Below are 24,249 nucleotides of genomic sequence, written 5' to 3'. Positions count from 1 at the left end.
TCTTGAAAAATAATCTACCTTAGAAAATATTTTCAAAAAGGTAAAGGAGTTAAAGAACTATAATGAGCACAATTTTTTAAATGTTAGGCTGTATACTTATTTATGTATACATATATTTCACAAGCCTTCAAACAAAAATCGAAAACTATCTACACATTCGCGTATCGGTACACAGAATTCCCTTCATTTATGCTGCTTTCATCTTATTACTTTAGTAATTTAAATCAAGAAACAAAAAAAATGTATTAATTAAAAGATAAAAATACTGCCTACTACTAAGAATCTTTAAATATGAAATAAATACCACAGGAGCATAACTGATCATAAATGCCATTGAACATATTGTTTGACATAAAAGGTTAACTTTTTTCTCCCATATTTACTAAGTACTATACATTTTCACTGTTTTAACTAAATCAATTTTGATAAACAAGTTTTGCTTCACCTAAAACTTCAAAAAGGCATTAGAGGACAAAGCAAACAAGAAATTATTGAGCATAAGTCTGTGTTGTTGGTTGTTTTTTTTTTTGCTTTCTTGCAAATTGGTCCTTTTGCCCAGGGGAACCAAGCCACTTTGAAAAAAACTAATAGAAACGTTTTGTTTTTAGCCATAATTAACTTTGTTTTTAGCCAGTTGGGGATTGGTCCTTGTCATAAACAGATAGTAAGGGTTAAGGTCTCTTTTACCTGTAAAGGGTTAACAAGCTCAGTAACCTGAGGAACACCTGACCAGAGGACCAATCAAGGGACTAGATAATTTCAAATCTCTGTGGAGGGAAGTCTTTGTCTGTGTCCTTTGTTTGGATTGCCGCTCTCTCTTTGGATTTAAGAGAGGCCAGACATATTCTTCAAGTTCTCCAAGGTTTCCTGAAGTATTTTCTTCTATTCAGTATAGTGAGTATTAGAAGGCGGTTTTGACTTATAATTGATTTCTACATTTGCAATTGTGTGTTTGCTGAAGAAATATCTTTATTTCTGTTTGCTGTTACTTTGATTATTCTGAGAAGGGGTGGGGGCGAGAGCCTCTCCAGGTTTATAAGTTAGACCCTGTATTTTTGCATCCTGGTAATACAGAGATAGTGTACTTTTTTTTTTTTCTAATAAAATCTTTTCTTTTTAGAACTTGATTGATTTCTTCCCTTGTTTGGATTTTCAGGGGAAGGGGAGGGGGAAAAGTGAATCCCTCTTTGTTTGATTCAAGGAGTTTGAATCAAGGTATCTCTCCCAAGGACAAGGGGAGGGGGAAGAAGGTGGGGGAATGGATTATTTCCCTTTGTGTTAAGATCCAAGGAAGTTGGGATCTGTGTTCCCCAGGGAAAGTTTGGGGGAATAGGGAGTGTACTAGACACTGGAATTTCTAGTTGGTGGCAGCTTTACCAGATCTAAACTAGGATTTTAGTTTAGAGGAGCCTATGCAGGTCCCCATCTTGTGAACGCTAAAGTTCAAAGTGGGGAATAAACCTATGACAGTCCCGTTTGAGCCGGGGGTTGAACTAGATGACCTCCTGAGGACCCATCCAACCCTGATATTCTATGATGCCACAAGTACTCCTGTTCTTTTTGCGGACACAGACTAACACGGCTGCTACTCTGAAATCTATGATAACTAAACCCCAGAGCTGGCTGGAAAATTTCAGAAGGAATGCTTTTCTGTTGGAAAATACAAATTCATACAAAATAAACATTTCTATTAGAAACCTGCCTGACTTCCTGCCAGCTTGCTTGCCTGGTTCCTCGGTGGATCAGTCTCCCAAGCTCTTCGGAGTACCAGGATCTCTAGCTCCCTGTCATCTCAGCAGGTGGGCTGGCCCAGAGCAGGGGCTCTCAGGGTTTCCAAGTTGCTTGGCTCCTAGGCTTCCCACCTCAGGGTCTGCTAGGACTGTATTCAGCTCAGGGAGCCTTGGAAACTTTTACAAAAAGTTAAAATTAAATGCCATTTCGACTGTTTTTAAAATGAAAATTTGGAATTCCCATTATGCTGGAAATTTACTTTTTGTTCAGTTCTGAAATAGTTTTTTTTTTATTTCAGAATTTCCTGTGGAACAGTCATTCTTGTTTCCAGCCAACTCCCTTAAGGATTTAAATGGCTGAATTTCATATCAGACTTTCTAAAAAAAGCTCTTATTTCACAACAATGGCCATCTTTAGAAAAAAGAAAATAAATTAAATTTCAAAAGAGTATTTATTTTTAATTCAAGGTAAGAGGATCCAAGAAATGTGTCAGCAGTTTTGTCAGTAATTTTACTGTTATGTGATAAACTTTTCCTTTCCAAATTTAGACACTGGGACACATAATTACATGTTAAGCTATCTTGGAATGTTAAGTCAATTCATTCCTCCAATTAGCTGCACATAAGTTAGTGCTTCAAAATTTACCAAAAGAGAATCAACATATGACCTTAGCGATACATGTGCAACTTCATTGCTTTATCCGAGGCATAGGGAGCTTTATGCTGCATAGGTAAGATCAGCATTTGAACCTAAGGTGGAGTACATGCAGCGCTGTAGCCAGGGAGATACAGCGCTGTATGTACCTTGCAAGTGTGGACAGTGAGTGAGTTGCAGCGCTGTAAAGCCACCACCAACGCTGCAACTCTCCAGTGTAGCCAAGCCCAAAGTGTTTTGCGCTTGGAGGTGAACAAAAATTCTTGCATTTTAAACCAGCCCCGAGTCAAACAAAAAGACCGACAAGACAACTTCCTTCTGCTTTAAAAAAAATAAAAAATGAAATTAAAATAAAAAAAAAATGAAAAAATCCACAGATGAAGCTGAATAAAAATGAAGATGTCACTACACTGCACAGGCTGTGGGTCAAATTTCAACAATATCAACACAAGCAGCAAAGAGTCTTGTGGCACCTTATAGACTAACAGATGTTTGGGAGCATGAGCTTTCGTGAATACCCACACAAATGTATATGACTACATGCATCCGACGAAGTGGGTATTCACCCACGAAAGCTCATGCTCCCAAACGTCTGTTAGTCTATAAGGTGCCACAAGACTCTTTGCTGCTTTTACAGATCCAGACTAACATGGCTACCCCTCTGATACTGAATATCAACACAGAGCATTAGCTTTAAAATTTGTTTTATATATGCACGTCTTTTTACCATGTTATGTGTTATAAATTTCATGGCCCAAGACTTAAGTGTTTGTTTACATCAATAAGTAGGACCCTACCAAATTCAGAGTCCATTTGGTCAATTTCACGGTCACAGAATTATAAAAATTGTAAATTTCATTAGTTCAGCTATTTAAATCTGAAATTTCACTGTGCTGTAATTGCAAGGGTCCTGACCAAAAAGGAGTTGAGTGGGGGGTCACAACATTATTGCGGGGGAGGGGGTTGCAGTACTGCTACACTTACTTCTGCACTGCTGCTGGCGGCGGCGCTGCCTTCAGAGCTGGGCAGCTGAAGAGCGGCAGCTCACAGCTAAGAGCCCAGCTCTGAAGGCAGAGCTGGCACCAGCAGCAGTGCAGAAGTAAGGATGGCATAGTACGGTATTGTCACCCTTAATTCTCCGCTGCTGCCTGCAGAGCTGGGCCCTCAGTCAGCAGCCGCCACTCTCCAGCCACCCAGCTCTGAAGACAGCAGTGCAGAAGTAAGGGTGGCATGGTATGTTATTGCCACCCTTACTTTGGCACTGTTGCTGGTGGAGCACTGCTTTCAGAGCTGGGCGCCCGGTGAACACCCGCCGCTTTCTGGCTGCCCAGCTCTGAAGGCAGCGCAGAAGTAAGGGTGGCAATACCGCAACCCCCCTAAAATAACTGACTGCCCTGCAACTCCCTTTCGGGTCAGGACTCCCAATTTGAGAAATACTGGTCTCCCCCGTGAGTATATATAGGGTATAGTATAGTATAGCGTAAAAGGACACAAAAGACCAGATTTCATGGGGTGAGACCAGATTTCACGTCTGTGATGTGTTTTTCATGTCTGTGAATTTGGTAGGGCCCGACCAATAAGTTATCACTCTGTCTGAGGCTCTCTCTAATGGGCAGCAATCTTTGTGAACAGGCTAAATGATACCCTTCAGTGAATTATTCCCTTTACTATGCTGTCTAACCAGAAAGTGATAAAATATTTTCCGGTTAACTGTTTATTATCATAAAAAAAATGCCAGCCTGTCTCAACCCTCAATATATTAAGATCAAGGAATTCTACTTTTGAGGTCCTGTTGACTGTTGAGATGATCCTTTCTTCTGGTGATACTGGCAATAGAATGTCTGGGCCTAATTGGGTAAAGAATGTGAGCGAAGCCAAACAACAAAAATTAAGATGTTTGTACACCAATGTGAGGAACCTAGGGAACAAAATGGAGGAACTAGAGTTACTGGTGCAGGAAGTGAAACCAGATATTATAGGGATAACAGAAACATGCTGGAATAGTAGTCATGACTGGAGTACAGGTATTGAAGGGTATGTGCGGTTTAGGAAAGACAGAAAAAAGGCAAAGGTGGTGGAGTAGCATTGTATATCAATGATGAGGTAGACTGTAAAGAAAGAAGAAGGGATGGAATGGATAAGACAGAGTCTGTCTGGGCAAAAATCACATTGGGAAGAAAGCTACTAGAGCCTCCCCTGGGATAGTGCTTGGGGTGTGTTATAGACCATAAGAATCTGATTTGGATATGGATAGAGATCTCTTTAATGTTTCTAATGAAGTAAATACTAATGGGAATTGTATCATCATGGGAGACTAACTTCCCAGATATAGACTGGAGGACAAGTGCTAGTGGTAATAATAATAATAGGGCCCTCACTACAATGGTTGTAGGGGACAACCTTGATTCGATCATGAGTTGAGATTCTGTGGCCTGAGTTGTGCTGGAGGGACCTTAAAGTTGATTCTATGATTAAATTTAGAACAAACAAACATTTAAGTATGGGTGAATAAAATTGGGTGACACTAACAGAGAACAGCTACACTGATGCACCACTTCAGCGCTTCAGTGAAGATGTTACCTATGGAAACAGGAGGGCTTCTCCCATTAGCGTAGGTAATCCATCTCCCTGAGAATCAGTAGCTATGTCAACAGGATAAGTCCTCCCGTCAACACAGCACTGTCTGTACCAGGAGTTAGGTCAGTTTAACCGCACTGCTCAGCAACACAGTTATAGCAAACACAAATTGTTAGTGTAGACCAAGCCTAAAATTACTGGAAAACTAAGGGAATTATGACATCATAAGAGACTGAAAACAGCCACTAAGAGGGTTAAAGAATTTTTATACAGTGATTAAAACCTTGTTTTTACCAATACTTCTTCCTAATGAACACCTGGGACAAATTACATCTTTGTCAAATATTCTACATCCTTGTCCCTCCAATTAAGTAAAGGTCTGACAGTTCATACCACACACCTCCTATACACCTACTCCCCAAGCAGTTCTCCAGCAAAACCAGGGGAGACAAAATTTGACTTGGAAATATCAGCTAAGGTGTTTTGTTTTTTAAACAAACAAAACAAAAAAACAAAAAAAAACCACCTTTTGTAACTCTGTTTCTTAGAGATGTGTTGCTCATGTCCATTCCATTCTAGGTGTGTGTGCGTGCCCACACGTGCGGTCGTCGGAGATTTTTGCCTTAGCAGTATCCGTAGGGCCTCCTGTGGTGCCCCCTTGAGTGCCGTGCCGATGCACTGGCATATCAGGCGCCGCCGACCCTACGCCCTCTAAATTCCTTCTTGCCAACAACTCCGACAGAGGGATAGGAAGGCAGGCAATGGACATGAACAACACATCTTGAAGAACAGTTACAAAAGATAGATAATTGTTTTTTCTTCTTTGAGTGCTTCCTCATGTCAATTCCATTCTAGTTTCTGGACTCACAAGCAGTATCAATGGAGGTGGGCTCAGAGTTCAAAGTCTTGCATCTTGCAGCACAGCTTGGCCAAAGCCATCATCATCTTGAGCTTGCTGGGTCAGCATGAAATGTGATGCCAACGTGTGGGCAGACAACCGGAGAGAGTGGCTCAACAGATCTCTTGGACTGCCATCAGGAGCACCTTTGTCAGCTTATAGCAGTAGCAGATGCAGGCCGTAATCCGGGATGAGATTCTCTGAGCAGACACCAGACGACCTTTCATCCTGCTGCCACCACAATGAACAACTGTATTGACTTACGGAATGGTTTCGTTCTATCTATATAGAATGCCAACACCCTCTTGACATCCAGGGTGTGAAGCCTGCGTTCCTCATCAGACAGAAGACTGGTAAGTATATGACCTGGCCAGTATGAAACTGAGAAATGACCTTGGGCAGAAACACCAGATGCAGGCACAGCTGGACCTTGTCCTTCTAGAAGACCATATAGGGTGGCTCCGAGGTGAGCGCCCTGATCTCAGACATCCGTTAACAGCAACCAGGAACGAAATCTTGCAGGAGAGAAGCAGGAGGGAGCAGGATGCCAGAGGCTCAAAGGGAGGTCCCATGAGCCTTCACAGCACAAAATTCAGGTCCTGGGGTGGGGGGGGGGAAGAGGGGTGGATCCTGGACATGTGGATAGAGGCGCCAGACCCATCAAAAACCATGCCGTCATAGGATGGGTGAAGAGAGACTTGCCCTGGAACGGAGGATGCAACCCTGAAATGGCAGACAGGTAGACCTTGATCGAAGAGATGGACAACCCTTGGAGTTTGAGGTGCAGCAGATAATCCAATATGTCCTGCAGCGAAGCCTACTCGGCCCTAAGATGCATCGCTCCAAGGCCCAGCACTCGAACCATTTCCATTTAGACAGGTAGGTTGCCCTGGTGGAGGGTTTCCTGCTACCCAGCAAGACATGTTGGACACAGGTCGAGTATGCCCGCTTGTCTGCGCTTAGCCACACAGTAGCCAAGCCATCAAGTGCAGCGCTGCCAGGTTCGAATACAGCAGAGTGCCGTGGCTCTGGGACAGCAGATCCTGCCAAGGAGGCAGTGGAAGAGGCTTGGCTGCTGAAAGGCTCAGCAACATGCCAAACTAGTGCTGACAGGCCACGCAGGGGCTACCAGGATAACAGTTGCTCTATCCTGCTTGACCTTCACAAGGACCCTGTGAATTAACACCACTGGCGGGAAGGAATACATCAGTGCTCCCGACCATGAAATGGAGAAGGCATCCAAAAGGGAACCTCTGTCCAGAAACCGAATCGAACAGAACACGTGACACTTTCTGTTCTGTCTGGATGCGAACAGGTCCACCTGGGGAGTCCATCACCTCTGGATGGAGTGACCATTCGTAGCAAGACAAAAAGGTCCTGCTGAGGTGATCTGCCAAGAGGTTCCTGGTGCCCAGCGACCAGATGAATGGCATGCCGCACACAAACGTCCCAAAGACTAAGCATCTCTTGACAAAGGGCCGAGGACCTGGCAACGCCCTGTTTGTTGATGTAATACATCCTGGTGGTATTGCCCGTCAGTGTTTTTTTTATATACCTTTCAGCTTCTCTCAATATGTCATAAGGCATCAAAAAAGGAACAAGCCAATTTTTTTTAATTCCTGTACAAGTTAAAACTAACTTATGATTTTCTATCTTTTTAAAATGCTCTCCCTCTCAGTCTCCTCTACAAAAGAGTCCTACACAATTCTTGTAATTTTTTTCTGCCATCTTCTAATGTTCGTTTGATAATACCAGCATTCCTGGCAAGGCTTCAACAACCAAGTCAATGCTATCTACTTTCAACCTTAATGCCATCTTAAAAGTTTTATTATGGAGAGTTATGCTATTTTTTGAAGGGCAGGAGGATTAAGATCTTTCAGGGAGATAAGAGATCAGAGAAGCAGAAGTAAAGAATGGTATCACTAAAACTGACTGATTTTAGACCTTGCAGAAGAGAATATTTGATGTTTGGTATATCACCATCTACTCCCAAAAACTTTACTTATTTTACATTAATTTATTTCTATTTTATTAGAAAATCATAAAACACAGAAACTGTCATATCAAACAGACCGGCAGTCCTATCTCTTAACACTGACTAGTAAATACGATGACCTTGCTTCAAAGAGCTTATTCTAATGGCCATAAATAAATAAAAATACAGGAAGAACTCATCATCTGGCAAGAGGAAAAAAGGAAGGGAAGAGTACTTAAATATGGTTATGATTTTGCTGTTGCTTAAGAAACTACATGAAAAGGTGAGATTTCAAGAAGGAGACTGCACAGCGTAAGGGGCACAGGGACAAAATATAAGGCATCGGGGATAGTGTGGGAAGAAGTGCCCAACATCTTATGTGGACAGATAACAAGTGAGAGACTTTGAAGAACAAGAGTTAGCAGTGCACACTTAAATAAGACCGTAATGGGGGAGCCTAGATATTGACAGCAAAACACCTGGGAACACCATTCAACCATTTCACTTTCCTTCCAGGGACTACCGCAGCCTTGAACATTTGATACATAGTACAGAAAATATAAAGCTTTTCTTAAATTGTGCATTATATTCCTATAATACAAAAAGATTACATTTAATACTCATACTAATGAAACTGAAAAATTATTATACTGGTTTATCTTCCAATTAGTATGAATGTTGATCTGTACTAGGAGAAACATGAGGAATGCAATCAGAAGAACGCCTTTAAGCAGAACTTGTCTATGAATGCATCTGAATAAAAAACCGAAGTCTTTTGAACACGAACATTTTGACTATCAATATGAACTAATAATTTAGCCAAATATCCCTCTGAAATTAGAAATACAGAAAATGCAAGAGTATAACATTTGTTTTCATTTAATTTTGACTGAACACTAACATGTTACTCTGTAGAAGTTTAAGACCTGAACCTGCAAAGGAAATCAATTTCAACTGGATTTGGATTTCACAAAGACATAAGGAAGGGTCTGTGAAAGTGGACCTCTCTAAAGGATCATGGTCCACGGTTTCCCTGACAGGCTGCGTGCCAAAGGTTGCCAATCCCTGATCTATACTATAAACTTTTTTAAATGTAATTTAAATGTTCGGATTAATTTCGTAAGTGGGTCTATATATAATCTGTACATTCTGTATTTAGGATATAGAATATATAGCAATGTTATACTGTGTACATATTTTACATTATGCACTTGTATTAACAACTGGTGAAAGTAAACATGTAGCGATAGCAGCTCTGTAGACTTTCAGTGCAGATTAATCCATTGTCCAAATTCAAAACATCAATCTAGTCTCACGGTATTTATCTAAAATACATTAATCTTTCTTATTATAACAAATCAGATGTTAGTGTTGTTTCCAAGTATGTCTGAAAAAGCATTTGTACAAAAAAAAATCATTTAGAAATTGCACCAAGTGTTACTCGTAATTTCCTCACTATATATTTTCTGGTAATGGAACCTGCTCCAACTGACTCAACGGTAAATAAAAACTTTTTAAAATTATGCTTTCACAGCATGAGTTTTTTGTGCAGATCCAATTTTGTTTAAGTGGAGTCAAACTAACATCATGCATACACATTTCAAACATAAAAATCTATATATCAACATGACAAATGGGACACGATACAAAAAAAACCAAGAATTTTAAAAAGAGCAACGTAAGTACATATTACTAGTTTCTTACTTTATCCTTTCCCCCACCTCCATACATTTGTTCTATTCAAAGTATCTACTACAAATATAACTGAGAAAAACACAATCAAGAAGAATAATTAACTGACACAACTGCATCTCACAAGACAGAATAAGTTCCTCAAAAAATTTCTGAAAGAACTAATCCAGGTGACATCTAGCCATGGTAATTTTACAGTTGGATCCTTTAGCTCAAATATTTGACACCAACAATTTTCTTATGCATGGCTTTACTTTTTAAAAATCTTGATTTAAAAATAGGAATTTTCTAAAGAAAAGCCAACAATGCCTTATGATTTTAACACTCCAGATATATATTCTGTATAGCTATCACACACATTCTAAACTTATAGTCATATAACTTTGCTTCATAAAAGGAAAGGTGTTAGATGGAAAATGAATACAAAATGAAAAGGCATGTGAGAAATACAAAATAAAGTCAGATAGAGTATACTGAGGACTGCTGATTGGGGACGGGGGGGGGGGGGGTGGATTCATGTTTATATCCTATAAAGAAATTTAATGTAGATTCACCAGTGGTCTTTTCAGAGGAAGTGCGTTGTTTGTCTCCCCTAGTGAATGCAAGGGAAAGATAACAGGAAGCAAGCAAAACTAAAAAAAAATTTTTTTAGAGGGCTGTACTACAGCAATAAAAATTTGAGAAGCAATCTCAATAATAAAGGTCTGTCAGCAACAAACCAATAACTTTCCTAGAGTTGAACCGAGTGCGGTTATGATTTGAGGAAAAAATGCTGACGTGTTCAAATAATGTAAATAATTAAAGATTTGAAGTAAACAAACATTCAAATGTCTGTTGTATCATCTGCATTATCTTCCAATATTTCAGCCCACCAATATGTAAGTTTTGTAATATTTACCTGTATCCAAGCGCTTTACAGGGGACTCATCATCAACCTCAGAATCTCCACATGCACTTCTTGATCTTTTCCTTGGCTGCAGAAGAGTCTCCAACCTTGGAAGGACTACAGACAAAAAGGTTTTGGTCCCTAGCTGTGGAGAAGTTGGCTGGGTTTCAGTGTTCTTTGCAGACTTTGGGGGGCTTATACTTTTTGATTTGCAGAAGAGAATGGATGTACGTCTGTTTACATCAGTTGATGACTCAGCTACAGCAGAAACAGTCGACTCATTGAGATTACTGTCAAGTAAGTGTTCTGGAGTGTGTCCATTTATTTCTTTCTGAATGGAAGTGCTATATAATTCATTATCAAATTTTACTCTTTTGTAAAGCTTACTCTGCTCTGGATTGAGTTCTACTGGTTTGAGGGTTGGTGGTTCTGAATTAGTCTCCAAGTTTGAAGGAAGAGGTAATGCATCTGATGGTTCAAGTTTAGGGGGAGATTTATCTCCTGAAAAAATTATAAATAGAGTGTGATTTTTGAAAACTGGTAGTTATAAAATCTATTATAACACTCACTATAAATGTGCAGCTCATCAAATAATTGTTGTTTGGAAACAAACCATAACATTTTAAATACATAAACGTTTGGCTAGCAACAACCTATCCTAGTTAGTAGTGCCTAGTTTTATACTGGGATTGTAACAAAATAGGTGTTTACATTTAGTGTTAAAAATTTAAACCTGGGCAGGTATTTTTACCTTACATGCAATGATATTTAAAATCTCAGGTACAAGAACTTTTTACAGAAAAGTAGAGTAGCAGATGATTTGTATCTGGTAATGCAAGTATTTCACCATTAACATTAAAAGTATGAATAAAATACATTTTCCTAATTTAAATATTCACCTTACCTGTTTAAGTTAATTTAAATAAGAAAAACATTTTGAAAGCAGATAAAAGCCATTTTTTTTAAATTGCATTTATAGCTTAACCTATCAGAATTAACTAAGAGTGGGCTATAAACTATTACCAAATTCACAAATTGGAAAGTTCTGCAAAGCTGCTTTACAGTTATGGTTACCAGTTTTAAATTTTAAAACGTATAGTTACTGACAAATGCTTGGCAAAGACATCTTTGCAGACATTACAGGAGAAATCAGAAAAACCACCCCTCTACCAATTTTTCTTTTCCCCCTATCCAACCCAAGTGCCAATTCTGACTTTTGTTTTTCTTTTCTTGTCTTTCAATTTCATGGTGTAGAATGGCAAGACACACATTGTGGGTGTTTAGATAAAACCAGTGCTAGAAAAATGTTCTTTAACACAAATGACAGAAGAAAAAAAAATCTGCTCTACAGAACTCAATAAAAGAAGCAAAAATTACCCAACCCATAATTTGCAGCAGATAAGTGTAAAAATGATTAATCTTTCCTATCTCTCTACAAAAACCCATGTTGAGACATCTACCTCCTTTCTCTACAGGTATATTGCTACACTAACAAAATGAAAAGGCTATATCTTTACAGGTGAGCATTTATGCAAGCAAATGTAACTTGTTGCACCACAAAAATAATAGTTGGTGTAGAACATAAAAGGATCAAACATATTTAACTAATCTCATGCAGATTTAAATTTACATATGTATAGTGTACATAAACCAGCCAGAAAGTCTGGAATTCTACTAACTTGAATTATCGTTTATTAGTTTGTCATTGTTTATTTACAGCAGTGACCACTGTGGGGTAAATGCTTTCTATACAGCAAGGGTCAGCATGCAAACCGATTTTTGACGGAACGCAGCAGCGGGCTGAGTGGCTCAGCCCACCGCCGCTTCGGGGTTCCGGCTACTGTCCCTTTGCCAGCCGGGGTCCCAGCCACTGGCCCCACTCAGCACCCGCTGCTGGCCTGGGGACCCCCAGGGAACCCCAGGCTGGCAGCAGGCTGAGCAGGCCGGCAGCTGAGACCCCGGCTGGCAGGAGCCAGCAGCCAGAACCCCAGGCCAGCAGCGGGCTGAGCCACTGAGCCCGCTGCTGGCCTGGGGTTCCATTCACTCAGAACAGCAGCTCAGTCTGGGGTTCCAGGCTCAGCACTCAGCCTGCTGCCAGTCTGGGGTTCCAGCTGCCGGCCCAGCTCAGCCTCCTTCCAGCCTGGGTGAGCAGAACCCCAGGCTGGTAGCGGGCTAAGGGGGGCCGGCATCCGGGATCCCGGCCGGCAGAAGCTGGCGGACGGAACCCCAGACCAGCAGCAGGCTGAGCAGGGTCTGGGATCCTTGTCTAAGGTTCCAGCCACCAGCCCCGCTCAGCCCACTGCTTGTCTGGGGTTCCACTCACTCAGCTGGCAGCAGGCTGAGCAGGGCCAGTGGCCAGGACCTCAGTCCGGCAGCGGGCTGACCGGCTCAGTCTGCTGCTGGTCTGAGGTCCCAACCGCTGGCACCACTCAGCCTGCTGCCAGCCTGGGGTTCTATTCACCCAGACCGGCAGCGGGCTGAGGTTGCCGACCCCTGCTATACACTCAGAAAGGACCACCTTTGTGCTGAGGAGTTCACAATCTATGAATTAGTAATGAAACACCTAAAATGCTAAAATCTCAATTGCATTCAAATCATAACGAGGTGGAATCCGGTGCTTCTCTTGTGAACTTACTCAGGACAGGATCCCAAAATAAGAATCCTGTACAAATGGTATCTTTAAAAAACAAATGTAAACTTTATTTTTAATTACCGATTTGATAAGTATGTTTAATATTGTTTCTCTTTAGAAAATCGAAATTATTTGCAAGAAAAATGTGCTATATGAGAGACAGACACAATAAATAAATACCAACGGAAGCATCTAGCAAAAGGGAACATTTAATCACATATTATAAAGCTGTAATTTTACTGAGGTACTCTGCAAATATTATAACTCTCAAGAATATAGACCTTTCTTGTGTGGTCAGAAATCCAAAATGGAATTATAAATATACTAGATAATTCACAGCACTTTGAGAGACTAACAATGTAAAAATTCCTCTACCCTGGTAAATGACTTATGTTTTTTATTTACCGTATATACTCGATCATAAGCTGGTTCGTTTATAAGCTGACCCCCTCCAAGATGGATAAGTAAAAATGGAAAAATTTTCTAACCCGTTCATAAGCCGACCCTACAATTCAGGGGTCAGCAAACTTTGGCTCCCAGGCCATCAGGATAAGCCTCTGGTGGGCACGGAGGTAAACCTAAGTAAACAAAGTGTCCTGGCGCACCAGCTGCTTACCCTGATGGTCCAGGACAGCAACTGGTGGGGAAATTTTTTGGGGGGAGAAGCTGGGAGTCGAGGGAGTAACCCCTGTGACCACCCCCCACATGACACCACCCCTAGCCCAGGACCCCCACACTCTCCCCATCCCATCCCTATCCACCTTATCTGGGGAGGGTCAGGGGAGGATGTCTCTGGCCTGGCTACAGCTGCTCTGACAGCCTGGGCAGCGCAGCTGCAGCCTGCTCCGGTGGGCCAGACAGGGCGGCGCGGCCACATGTTCCAGCAGGCTGGGCCAGGCAGTGTGGGCCACAGTGTGCTCTGGGGGGTGGGGCCAAGCAGCACAGCTGCAGCCTGCCAGCCCCGAAGCTGCAGCTGCTTTGGAGGCTGGAGGGAGAGCAGCATGGCCAGAAGTGGAGAGACTCTGGCCCCACCTCTTCCCTTCTGTCTCTGCTGGCTGTGCTGCCTCTCTTTGCTCCCTCTGTTGGGGGAGGGGCTGTGTCCCACCTCTCCCTCTCTATACCCATTCATAGGCCGACCCTCATCTCTGGTGCTTCCCTTTTTTACTAAAAAAATTCGGCTTATGAACGAGTATAGACGGTATTTATTTTTAAAAACAAACTACCAGGATCTACTTGCCCGCATCTCCCATGTCTGTTTTGCAATATGTTTCTAATTCTTTTCTAACTCATTTCTATTCCAGAGTTTAAATTTAAGCTATTTACAATCCTTAAAGGTATATGAATTTTTAACTGTATTTTGGACCTACTGTATCAATTCTGAATAATTATGTGAACATGTTTTTTAGAAGTACATTTATTTCAGGTATATGTAATAAGTGAATGTCTAACCATTATGCATTTTATTTATATACGCATCTTTTGACTATTTTAAGATTCAAATGGATGTAAATCAACCTGATATTTTTTATTATTTTAATTATCTGTCAGTAAGAAAGTTCAGAAATAAATGTCTTCAGTTTTAACAAGACTAGGGAGATAATTTAAGAAAATTTCTTAAAATTATTCAATAGTTATTCTAAGACGGGTTCTCAAACTGGGGGTCAGGACCCCTCAGGGGGTCGTGAGCTGTCAGCCTCCACCCCAAACCCCACTTTGCCTCCAGCATTTATAATGGTGTTAAATATATAAGAAAGTATTTTTAATTTATATGGGGGGTTGCACTCAGAGGCTTGCTATGTGAAAGGGGTCACCAGTACAAAAGTTTGAGAACCACTGTTCTAAGAGTACTCAGAAATCATGGAACTAGATGAGAAGGCCAACTGCAGTTGTAGTTACATTTTTCTAACACTGTGCCTCCCTACTGCAGCAGTTTATATATTTTGAAAAACATTTTTATCAAGCTAAGAGACTCAAACATGCAATTCCAAAGATGGGTAGATGATGGGGCAATTAAGGATATCTGATTTTTTTTTTTTAAATACCAACTTTCAAATGACTTGCAAGCTTCAAGTTGTACAACAGCTAGTCTATGTAAATACATGATCTTATTCTGACTACCATAATCTTTCTCTCTCCCCCCCACCCCGACTAGGGTTGCAAACTTTCTCAATCTCACAAAACCGAACACCCTTGCCCCACACCCTGCATCATCCCTTCTCTGAGGACCGCCTCCAGCTCACTCCATCCCCCCGTCTCACTCACTTTCACCAGCTTGGGGCAGGGGGTGTGGGTGCGGGAAGGCAGGGACAGCTTTAGGGTGATTCAGCCGATTCCTCAGAATCGGGCCCCGCAATGTCCCAAAGGAGCTGCCGCTGAAGTCCCGGCACTGTCGGTGGCGGCAGCTCAATCATTGCCGCTGTCTTCGGAGGCATTTCAGCGGAGGGACCATCCTCCGTGGCAGCGATTGAGCTGCCACCAAAGACAGCGGCGGGACTTCGGCAGCAGCTCCTTCAAATCGGGCCCCGCGGGAAGGAGTGAGGGCTCCAGCTCGGGGTATGGGCTCTGGGGTGGGGCCAGGGATGAGGAGTGTGGGAGGAGGCTCAGGGCTGCAAGCTGGGGTGGGACTGGGAATGAGGGGCTTGGGGTGCAGGAGGGGGCACAGGGCTGTAGCAGGCTGTTCGGGTGCAGGAAGGGGTGAGGGCTCTTGGAGGGAGTTAAGGTGCAAGAGGGGTTCCAACCAGGGGCAGGGGATTGGAGTGCAGGCTCTGGCTGGGCAGCGCTTACCTCAGGTGGCTCCCGGAAGCGACCGGCATGTCCGACTCCTAGGTGTAAAGACCAGGGGGTTCTGTGCACTGCCGGTGCCAATGGTCGCTGTGGAGGCAGTGCTCAGGGTGGGGGCAGCACGCGGAGCCCCTGTAGCCACCCCTGCACCTAGGAGCCAGACATGCCAGCCACTTCTAGGAGCTGCGCAGAGCCAGGGCAGGCAGGGAGCCTGCCTGAGCCCCGCTGACCAGACTTTTAGCAGCCTGGTCAACGGTGCTGATTGGAGCCACCAGCGTCCCTTTTTGACCGAGCGTTCTGATCCAAAACCAAACGTCTGGCAACCCTATCCGACCCCCACCCTTCTTTCCTACTCTTTATTATATTCATATTCTGCATCCTTTTACTTCATTTCTGGCAAATTCCACCAACAATAAACGAAACAAAACCCAGCTTACACAGTGCATGGGTCAAAAAGATGAACTACAAAAGGATGTGTTTAGTGGCCAAAATTTTCAGCATTGAATGTCTAAAGTTAAGGTCTTTAATCCATGTACAGTCACTTAAGTATGAATAACATGACTTTCAAAAATACTGAGCCCCATAACTTTCAGTATAAAATAGTAATTTTTAAAAAGTTTAATTTTGCTACCACCTGTTAGAAATTTGGGGGGGGGGGCAGTGTTTTTTAAAAAAGAAGTCATAAATATCTCGCAGGAGCAAGGGGAAATTAGCCAGACAATAGATTTTACTCATACTAAAGTTAACAGTATAGTTCATTTACAGCGTATTAAACTTGCCCTGAAATCATATCATAATAGAATATTACTTTCTACTGTGGTAATTTACATGACAAATTTAGGATATCTAATTGAAAGTGTTCAAAATAGTACTGATTTAAACACCAGTTAAAATCTTACCTTCTTCTTCACCTTCTTGTTCTAATGCTGCACTTTCCTCTTCAAAACTTCCAATACCTGATTCTATTTGGGGAGGCTGGCTGTGTTGTTGACTTAGTTTGTTGCGAATAATGCTGATTTCTTTCTTTAACAGCTTTGCTCGTTTGCTCCTTGATCCACTGGATTTCATTGCACAGGTGAGATCAAGTTTTTCTAACAACTCTCTCAGCTGTTCTTCCAAGGACATATGCACTCTGTTAGCTGGATTCAGTAACCTATCCACTGAAGTCAAAACATGTGTAATTTAAGATATCTGTTAATGAGATTTTTTTTTCTTCGAAAACTACTACAAGAAAAAATATTTGTTAAGTTTCATGCTTTGGAATTAAAAATATAAAAGTTAAATCTGACTTTGGCCACAAGTTGATGCAAGTTTTATAGTCTCACTATCACTAGTGAAAAGGTGCCTGTGTAAATTCCTGCTATGCCATTTGCTATAACTCTTCTTAGTTAGCATTTTCTGCTTCAGACATCCAGAACTGGAATAGCAGGGACTCTATAGGTCAAGACTTAGGTGCACTGATGGGGTTCAACAAGGACAAGTGCAGAGTCCTGCACTCGGGACAGAAGAATCCCATGCACTGCTACAGACTAGGGACCAAATAGCTAGGCAGCAGTTCTGCAGAAAGGGACCGAGGGGTAACAGTGGATGAGAAGCTGGATATGAATTGACAGTGTGCCTTTGTTGCCAAAAAGGCCAGCGGCATTTTGGGCTGTATAAGTAGGGGTACTGCCAGCAGATCAAGGGACGTGATCATTCCCCTCTATTCAACATTGGTGAGGCCTCATCTGGAGTACTGCATCCAGTTTTGGGCCCCACACTACAAGAAGGATGTGGAAAAATTGGAAAGAGTCCAGCGGAGGGCAACAAAAATGTTTAGGGGGCTGGAGCACATGATTTATGAGGAGAGGCTGAGGGAACTGGGATTGTTTAGTCTGCAGAAGAGAAGAACGAGGAGGGATTTGATAGCTTTCAACTACCTGAAAGGGGGTTCCAAAGAGGATGGATCTAGACTGTTCTCAGTGGTACTTGATGACAGAACAAGGCGTAATGGTCTCAAATTGCAGTGGGGGAGGTTTAGGTTGGATATTAGGAAAAACTTTTTCACTAGGAGGGTGGTGAAGCACTGGAATGGGTTACCTAGGGAGGTGGTGGAATCTCCTTCCCTAGAGGTTTTTACGGTCAGGCTTGACAAAGCCCTGGCTGGGATGATTTAGTTGGGGATTGGTCCTGCTTTGGGCAGAAGGCTGGACTAGATGACCTCCTGAGGTCCCTTCTAACCCTGACATTCTATAATTCATAGTAAATATATAGTGATGCCTGGCCCATAGTTCTACTAAATATTATTAATCCCTCCCCTGCTTTGAGGAATAAAATCACTATAATTATTTCTTCTCTTTTCATCAACTTACATTTACTATTTTCTCAGTGTATAAGTCAAAATAAGACTTTTTGGGATTGCTTGTATTACAAGTGCAACATGAATATCAAGTTTGTTTGCATCCTGTTTCATGCAACACCACTACTACACAAAAATACCTCTGATTCAGCAAGGTACATAAGCGTTTACTTACATTTAAGCATGTAAACAGTCCCACTGAACTACTCAAGTATGCACATACATAAGTAACTTGTATATTTCAATGGGAGGACTCATGCATTGAAGTTAAGCACATGCTTATGAACCTTGTTAAATTTGGGCCTAAATGTTCTGCAATCAGAATTCAATTGAAAAGTTTTTTCTTGATTATAGATGGGGCAGAACAGAGAATACAGTTTAATCTTTCAAAGGCATAATGTATCTACAGTGCTACAAAATAGTAAAAAAAAAAAAATGTTTGTCAGTAAACTAAACAGGTATGACTTGAACATGTGTAAGAACTACATAGTCTGACGGCAGTAAAAAAAGTGCCATTTTAAAAAATTATTTTAAAAACTAAACTTTAAAAATGCAGCTAACACTTTGATTATATTTCTTGAAAATTGATCGCTACAGTAATTTAGAAAGTTTCTTACCTTCTTCCCAGGAGAAAGGCTGGGGTGATTCTAGTTTAGGCTGTTCAGGTAAATGCATTCCAGTTTCATTATTATAACCGATCCCCTCAGCATCTCGCCTAGCTTGTCTCAGAACAACACCTCCTTGATCTCTTAATCGCACTGCAGCTCTATAGAATATTGTATCCTTTGCATTGTATTTCATACAGTTATCTATAATAAGATTAAAATCTTCTTCAAACTCATTAAGATTTTTATAGGCTTGGGAATCTAACCGTTTTCTCATAGTAGATAAATCCATGGGATGTTTTATATGATCCAAATAATCTGGAACCTACAAATAAATATTAAAACAGAAGATGTGTAAAAGTGCAGCTGGTATAACAATAAAATAATTGTATTGTGATGAACTAATCTAGATTTTTGAAATTTTAAGTATATTTTGTGAAATAAAGAAAACAGGGAATCCAGTTTCTAATCTGAGGCCCTGATCCAGTAAAGTTTTATATACATGCTTAACTTTTCACATTTTGAGACTACACAAAGTAAAGATAAACATGGGCATAAATCTATGTAGGATCACTGCCACGTTTATTTATATATTGGTAGCCTGTTCAGACCAGTTGGTAGACTTCTAAAAGTGGCGTATGAACCTTGTGACTAACAATGAAACTTAAAAAACACTATTAATGTATATAAAACAGTGTATTTTTGTGATTGTGGAGGGATTAATAGTAGTATTTTTATTGTATGCAAGTATGGTATATGAACTTGGTTTTCCTTTGGGAAATTTTGAACTTCCATTTCCAGAATAATTTAAGATGTAGTTGTAGGATTATTAAAACAGAAATAAAAATGAAGACATCTTTCCAACTTCCTTCACCGACCACAACATGTTTACATCAATGTTTAAACAAATTAAACTTTAGACTGCAAAATGAGTTTTAAATGTCCACCTATAATATATGTCTATGTTTAAATACTACAGAATTATTTATTTTAAGAACAGGAAAACCAAGCCATAAGTTCTCATTGAATTATTTTCATGTTCCCAGTCTACTTCTACTGGGGTTTAATTTGAATTTATTTTCAAATCTGCATATTGTAAAATAAATTTACTTCCAATTATTTCCAATCCTGCAGTACAACTGAATAAAAAAAAATTAAATTCAGCTATATCAACAGGCTATGAACTATGATGAAAAGATTAATTGGAAAGGCACCTCCTTAAGGTTTACTGGCTGAGTAAATATTCGAGCAGAATCCTTTTCCTGCAGCTGGTCCAGAACTGATCGCAACAATACAGTGAATGGAGTCAACTGGAGCTCCATGGCGACCTGCTCAACCTTGATCTGAATAATGAAATATAAAAAACACCAAATAATAAGTTATTTTCAAGTAGAAGAAGTGAATATAAAATTATTTTTCTACTCTCTCTCTCTCTCAAAAGTGTCTAATTCAAGTGAATTTGCAGCTTCACTTCCAAGGAGGGATTTTATTAGTTATCTGAATGCACTCTCAATCTGAGAATAGTTATAGTGCTAGTGTAGATTAAATTTAGTGATTTTTCAGGACCTATTTAACAGTTCTAAAGCAAACAGGCTACAAAAAAAAAGCGGCTTTACAGGACAAGACCAAATATATAAAAAAATAAGAGCAACCAATAAAAAGAAAAATAATTTGTTTTAAACCAGTGCGAAACTCAAACATGGTGCTCATACGAGCTGTATCAAATGAGTTTATAGCACTGATATCCAAAAGTAAAAATATTACATGAATTCTACACTTAAGGTCTGTTCTACTTAAACTTCCGGAAAAAATAAAAGCTGTTTATTAAGGTCAAAATCACTAATTACTTCAAAGGTTTGATCCTCCTATAGGAATAATCATATATTGTTTTAATAACTGTAAAGAAAGTTTAAAATAATCCTCTATAAAAAGTGGTTTCAGGATATTTTAAGAACATACTTCTAGTATTCGACATTAAAAGTAACAATTTGTTGAATAATCTTGATTTCGGTATCAGTGATACTTTCGATATGAAAGATTTCGTTTTAGATATGAACTGACTGACAAGTGGATTTACAGGACTTTATCATCTTTTAATATATATGGGCATTAAACTTCAGTATGTAGTCAAGACTATGACCGATGGATTATATTAACTCATAATGAAAGTAAAATTATATTCTGAAAAGTAATTTTGGAAAAATATCATCCTGGGGTTTCATGTTTAATACGTGAGTAATTCTAGAGCTCCTGTGCCTCATTTACAACTAAGTTGTGGTTTTTGTAAGTGCCAGCACTGCAAACTCAATTTTGGCTCTGAGAGTCATGCTGGATTCTTTCCTTCTCACCTACCACCACCAGTATGAAGATTCTGCAGCCCAAATTATGCATTCCTTAACACTAGGGCAAAGCCACTGCCTTCATTATGTTAATACAAGTGTAAACGACTGGCCCTCACTCCCACTGTGCTTCTTTCCCCTCTGTGTTGTCTCTATAGGATTAACAGGAATTAAAAATACCAGTTATTTTTAATACAAAAGTGAATAAATGCAACACACACACCCTACTTCAGATCTGATGCATAGAAAGGTGCTATTTTTCTTTACTTAGTAAAGGACTGCCTTTAAAACCCAAACAAAATGGCCTGAATTCAGTCTAAATTCTTTGTACTATGCCTGGTTTTGTTGTTTATTATTTAAAATCAATGAGACAAAGACAGTAGTCTTTTTCCTGTTTAAAAAAAAAAATCCATCAGCAACTTTCCTTTTCCTTCAACAAAGTTTCACCAAATTGAAATTATTCATTTACCTGTTCTCTTTTTAATTTTTCACGTTTACGTATAAGTTCAATCAACAAACGTGCTCTCTCAAGATCATGGCGCAGCCTTTGCCAGTACTTTAACTTCTCCTTTAGGGCTTGCATTTCTTCATCATCTTCTCTCTGTAAGAAAATAACCAGTTTCTAAAGTTGGGACATAATAGGAAATGCCAATTATTTTTTACTTATTTCTAAAAACAGCAAAGCGTTCTCTATTTTTGGCAACTCAAAAACTGCATTCAAAATAATTATGGTATAAAACCCTCGCTCCCATTCAAGCTAGTATATTTCCTTACTACTTCTAAATTCCTTACCTGGGAGTAAGGTTTGACTGCTTTCAGTTTCACACTAATAATTATTTATTATTATTATAAATAAACGTTTATTATGATAGCGCTCAAGTACCAACTAAATATAGGGCCACACTGTGCAAACAAAGAGTAGTAGACAGTCCCTGCCATGAAGAGCTTATAATCTAAATAGACAAGGTAGAAAGGAGAGAAAAGGGGTAGAATACACAAGCAGAATGAACAATGTGCCGATAAATGTTTTAGTTCCATAATGGGGGGGGTTCAGGAGTAGGTTGGTTAGGAGGGGATAACCTCAATGGAAAGAAAAGGGAAGGGAAGGTGGGGTGAGAAAGACAGGGCATGGGAGAAGAAGAGGGTAGGTACGGTGTGAAGCTGAGGTAGAGAGACTGAGGGGGAGGGTTGAAGAAAACAGCCAATCAGCACGTGACAGAGAAAGTCCAGTCAAAACTGTAGAAAGTTATCCCAATGTCCAAAGGAACAAAGGACCTTACTTTCGCTGCTTCTGCCCCTACCAGCAGGAGTCGCTCGCTGGCTCCTCTATGTAGTTCCCATTCACCGTCCCCACCCCACCCCCCAGGCCACGTGGGAGGCAAGGAAGACCCCACCTGAGTCCTAGTGTCCTCAGAGTCTCCCCTGCCCTTTGTGGGTCCAAAGGAGTGCTGGAGGGGAGGGTGGCCCCACCTGGGCTCATGTTACTTTTAAGACAAAAATGAATTTACTTTAGAAAACAAATGGTGGCTGGCACTATAATGAGATACCAAAAAGTATATGAAACTCCTGGACCAGCAGGATTTAGAAGCACCGCAAGAAGCAGTCCTGGTAAAAGAAGCAGTTCTTGTCACTCTCAACTGACCCCTTTTTGTAAGCTAAGGAGTAGTGGTGACTGGGCATCAGGAATTCTGTGACTTTGAAGAATTGGAAACAAAAAGCAACCCTCCCACACCCTCTCCAATAGTGGGTAGCAAGGGAGGGAACACATTAAACTTGGAAGATGGATAAAGTTAGAAAGCTATTCTGGCTATCAATGCAATGGATTAGAACCCTGAAAGTTTCAACTGCAGGAGGCAAAAAAACAATTTCAACAGAAGATCAATGAACAAAATATATGATAAGGATGTGTAGAAAATAATCAGTTCAAATAGATAACAATTAAACCAGATTAAACAAATTGATAGGCTTTACGAACACGTGAACATAGATCTCCTTTGTAAGTATCCATAGAAAGACTAATTGTGTAATATATGAAGTATATCTATATTTGAACAAATATGAAGGAAAAATATTGATAAGGCAATATGAAAGAAACAGTAACAAAAAAGGAGGAGGAGATTATTCAGGGTATTCAAAAAGGAAAAGCAAGTCACCTGGAAAGTCCAGAAATTAGACCTTAATCAGGAAACAGAATGATCTACTTACAGAGTACAGAATACCAGATTTTACAAAGATATTTGGAGTTAATCCAAAATTTTGTCAACTTGCCTGGAACTGCCTTCTATTCTATAATTAGCAGTGCCTAACACAATGGGCTACAAACACGGTTGGACACTTTAGGTGCTTCCAGAATAGAAACAACAATAAAATCAGGGATTCATTAAATTTGAAATATACATATTTAAAAAAAAAAAACCAAGGAAAATGCTTGGGGGAACCATGAAAATAGCTCAACACAAAAGCTGTCAAATGAACAAACTGAAATAATTGCTCATCTTTCAATTTTTGTAATATTACTGTAAGTTCTTGGTAGCAAGGGTAGATTATTTTTTTCAGACTTTAGTGTTATTTTTAAGTTGATGTCACTTGAAGACAAAAAGGAGGTGACAAGAGCCAATGGATCTGCAATTTAAAATAGAAGTTTAAAAAAAAATCACATCTCTGCACAATAAGTTATTGTTTTACAGACATTATCGTAAAACTGGACAGCCATATAGTTTATTTATCCAAATGCTTACAATTACTATTTCAAGACACATAAATCTCTCTGACTCTACTGCTACAGTTAAGAATTCTCATTTATCAGCTGTTTTTTCTGTGTCTCATCAGGCCAATCTGGAAACAATGGTTTGTTCCTCTTTTTAAATTGCAAAGACAGGCAGAACAGAATCAGAGTCAGAAATTGTTAGTGTCCCTTTTCCTGCTGCTATACCTACCGTTAGTATTTTCCATTTCATTTAAAATATTAAATCTTGAAATATAAGCAGAAAGGAAAAATGGCACCAACTTCGTAAATTTTAAACTTTAGAATTTTGAGCCAACCCTCTTTATTCCAATAGGAACTTTGATGGTCAGGTAGGAGACCCACTAACAAGAAAGAATTTTTATTTCTAAATTTTTTAAAGGAACCTTGCTCTACTA

General features: G+C 40.1%; 1 protein-coding gene across 10 annotated transcripts in view; it reads right to left on the bottom strand.

Moving 5' to 3' along the window:
• Positions 1 to 24,249, bottom strand: part of BRD1 (bromodomain containing 1) — a 151,308-nt gene that overhangs the window by 41,409 nt on the left and 85,650 nt on the right. For 7 of the 10 annotated variants that reach the window (XM_039513980.1, XM_039513969.1, XM_039513990.1 and 4 more), the window contains 5 exons: positions 21,578 to 21,709; positions 19,984 to 20,112; positions 18,782 to 19,094; positions 16,726 to 16,986; positions 10,426 to 10,914 (listed from right to left, as the gene is read on the bottom strand). In XM_039513980.1, coding sequence (XP_039369914.1) covers positions 10,426 to 10,914; positions 16,726 to 16,986; positions 18,782 to 19,094; positions 19,984 to 20,112; positions 21,578 to 21,709 — 1,324 coding nt within the window. Of the gene's footprint in view, positions 1 to 1,722; positions 1,908 to 10,425; positions 10,915 to 16,725; positions 16,987 to 18,781; positions 19,095 to 19,983; positions 20,113 to 21,577; positions 21,710 to 24,249 lie in introns of those variants that run through there. The other 3 variants (XM_039514030.1, XM_039514003.1, XM_039514011.1) reach the window with 3 other exon arrangements.

Source organism: Mauremys reevesii, linkage group 1 (assembly GCF_016161935.1).
Source record: "Mauremys reevesii isolate NIE-2019 linkage group 1, ASM1616193v1, whole genome shotgun sequence".
NCBI lineage: Eukaryota > Metazoa > Chordata > Testudines > Geoemydidae > Mauremys > Mauremys reevesii.
The sequence above is the reverse complement of the archived record's forward strand: the minus strand, read 5'-3'. Positions and strand labels throughout refer to the sequence as shown.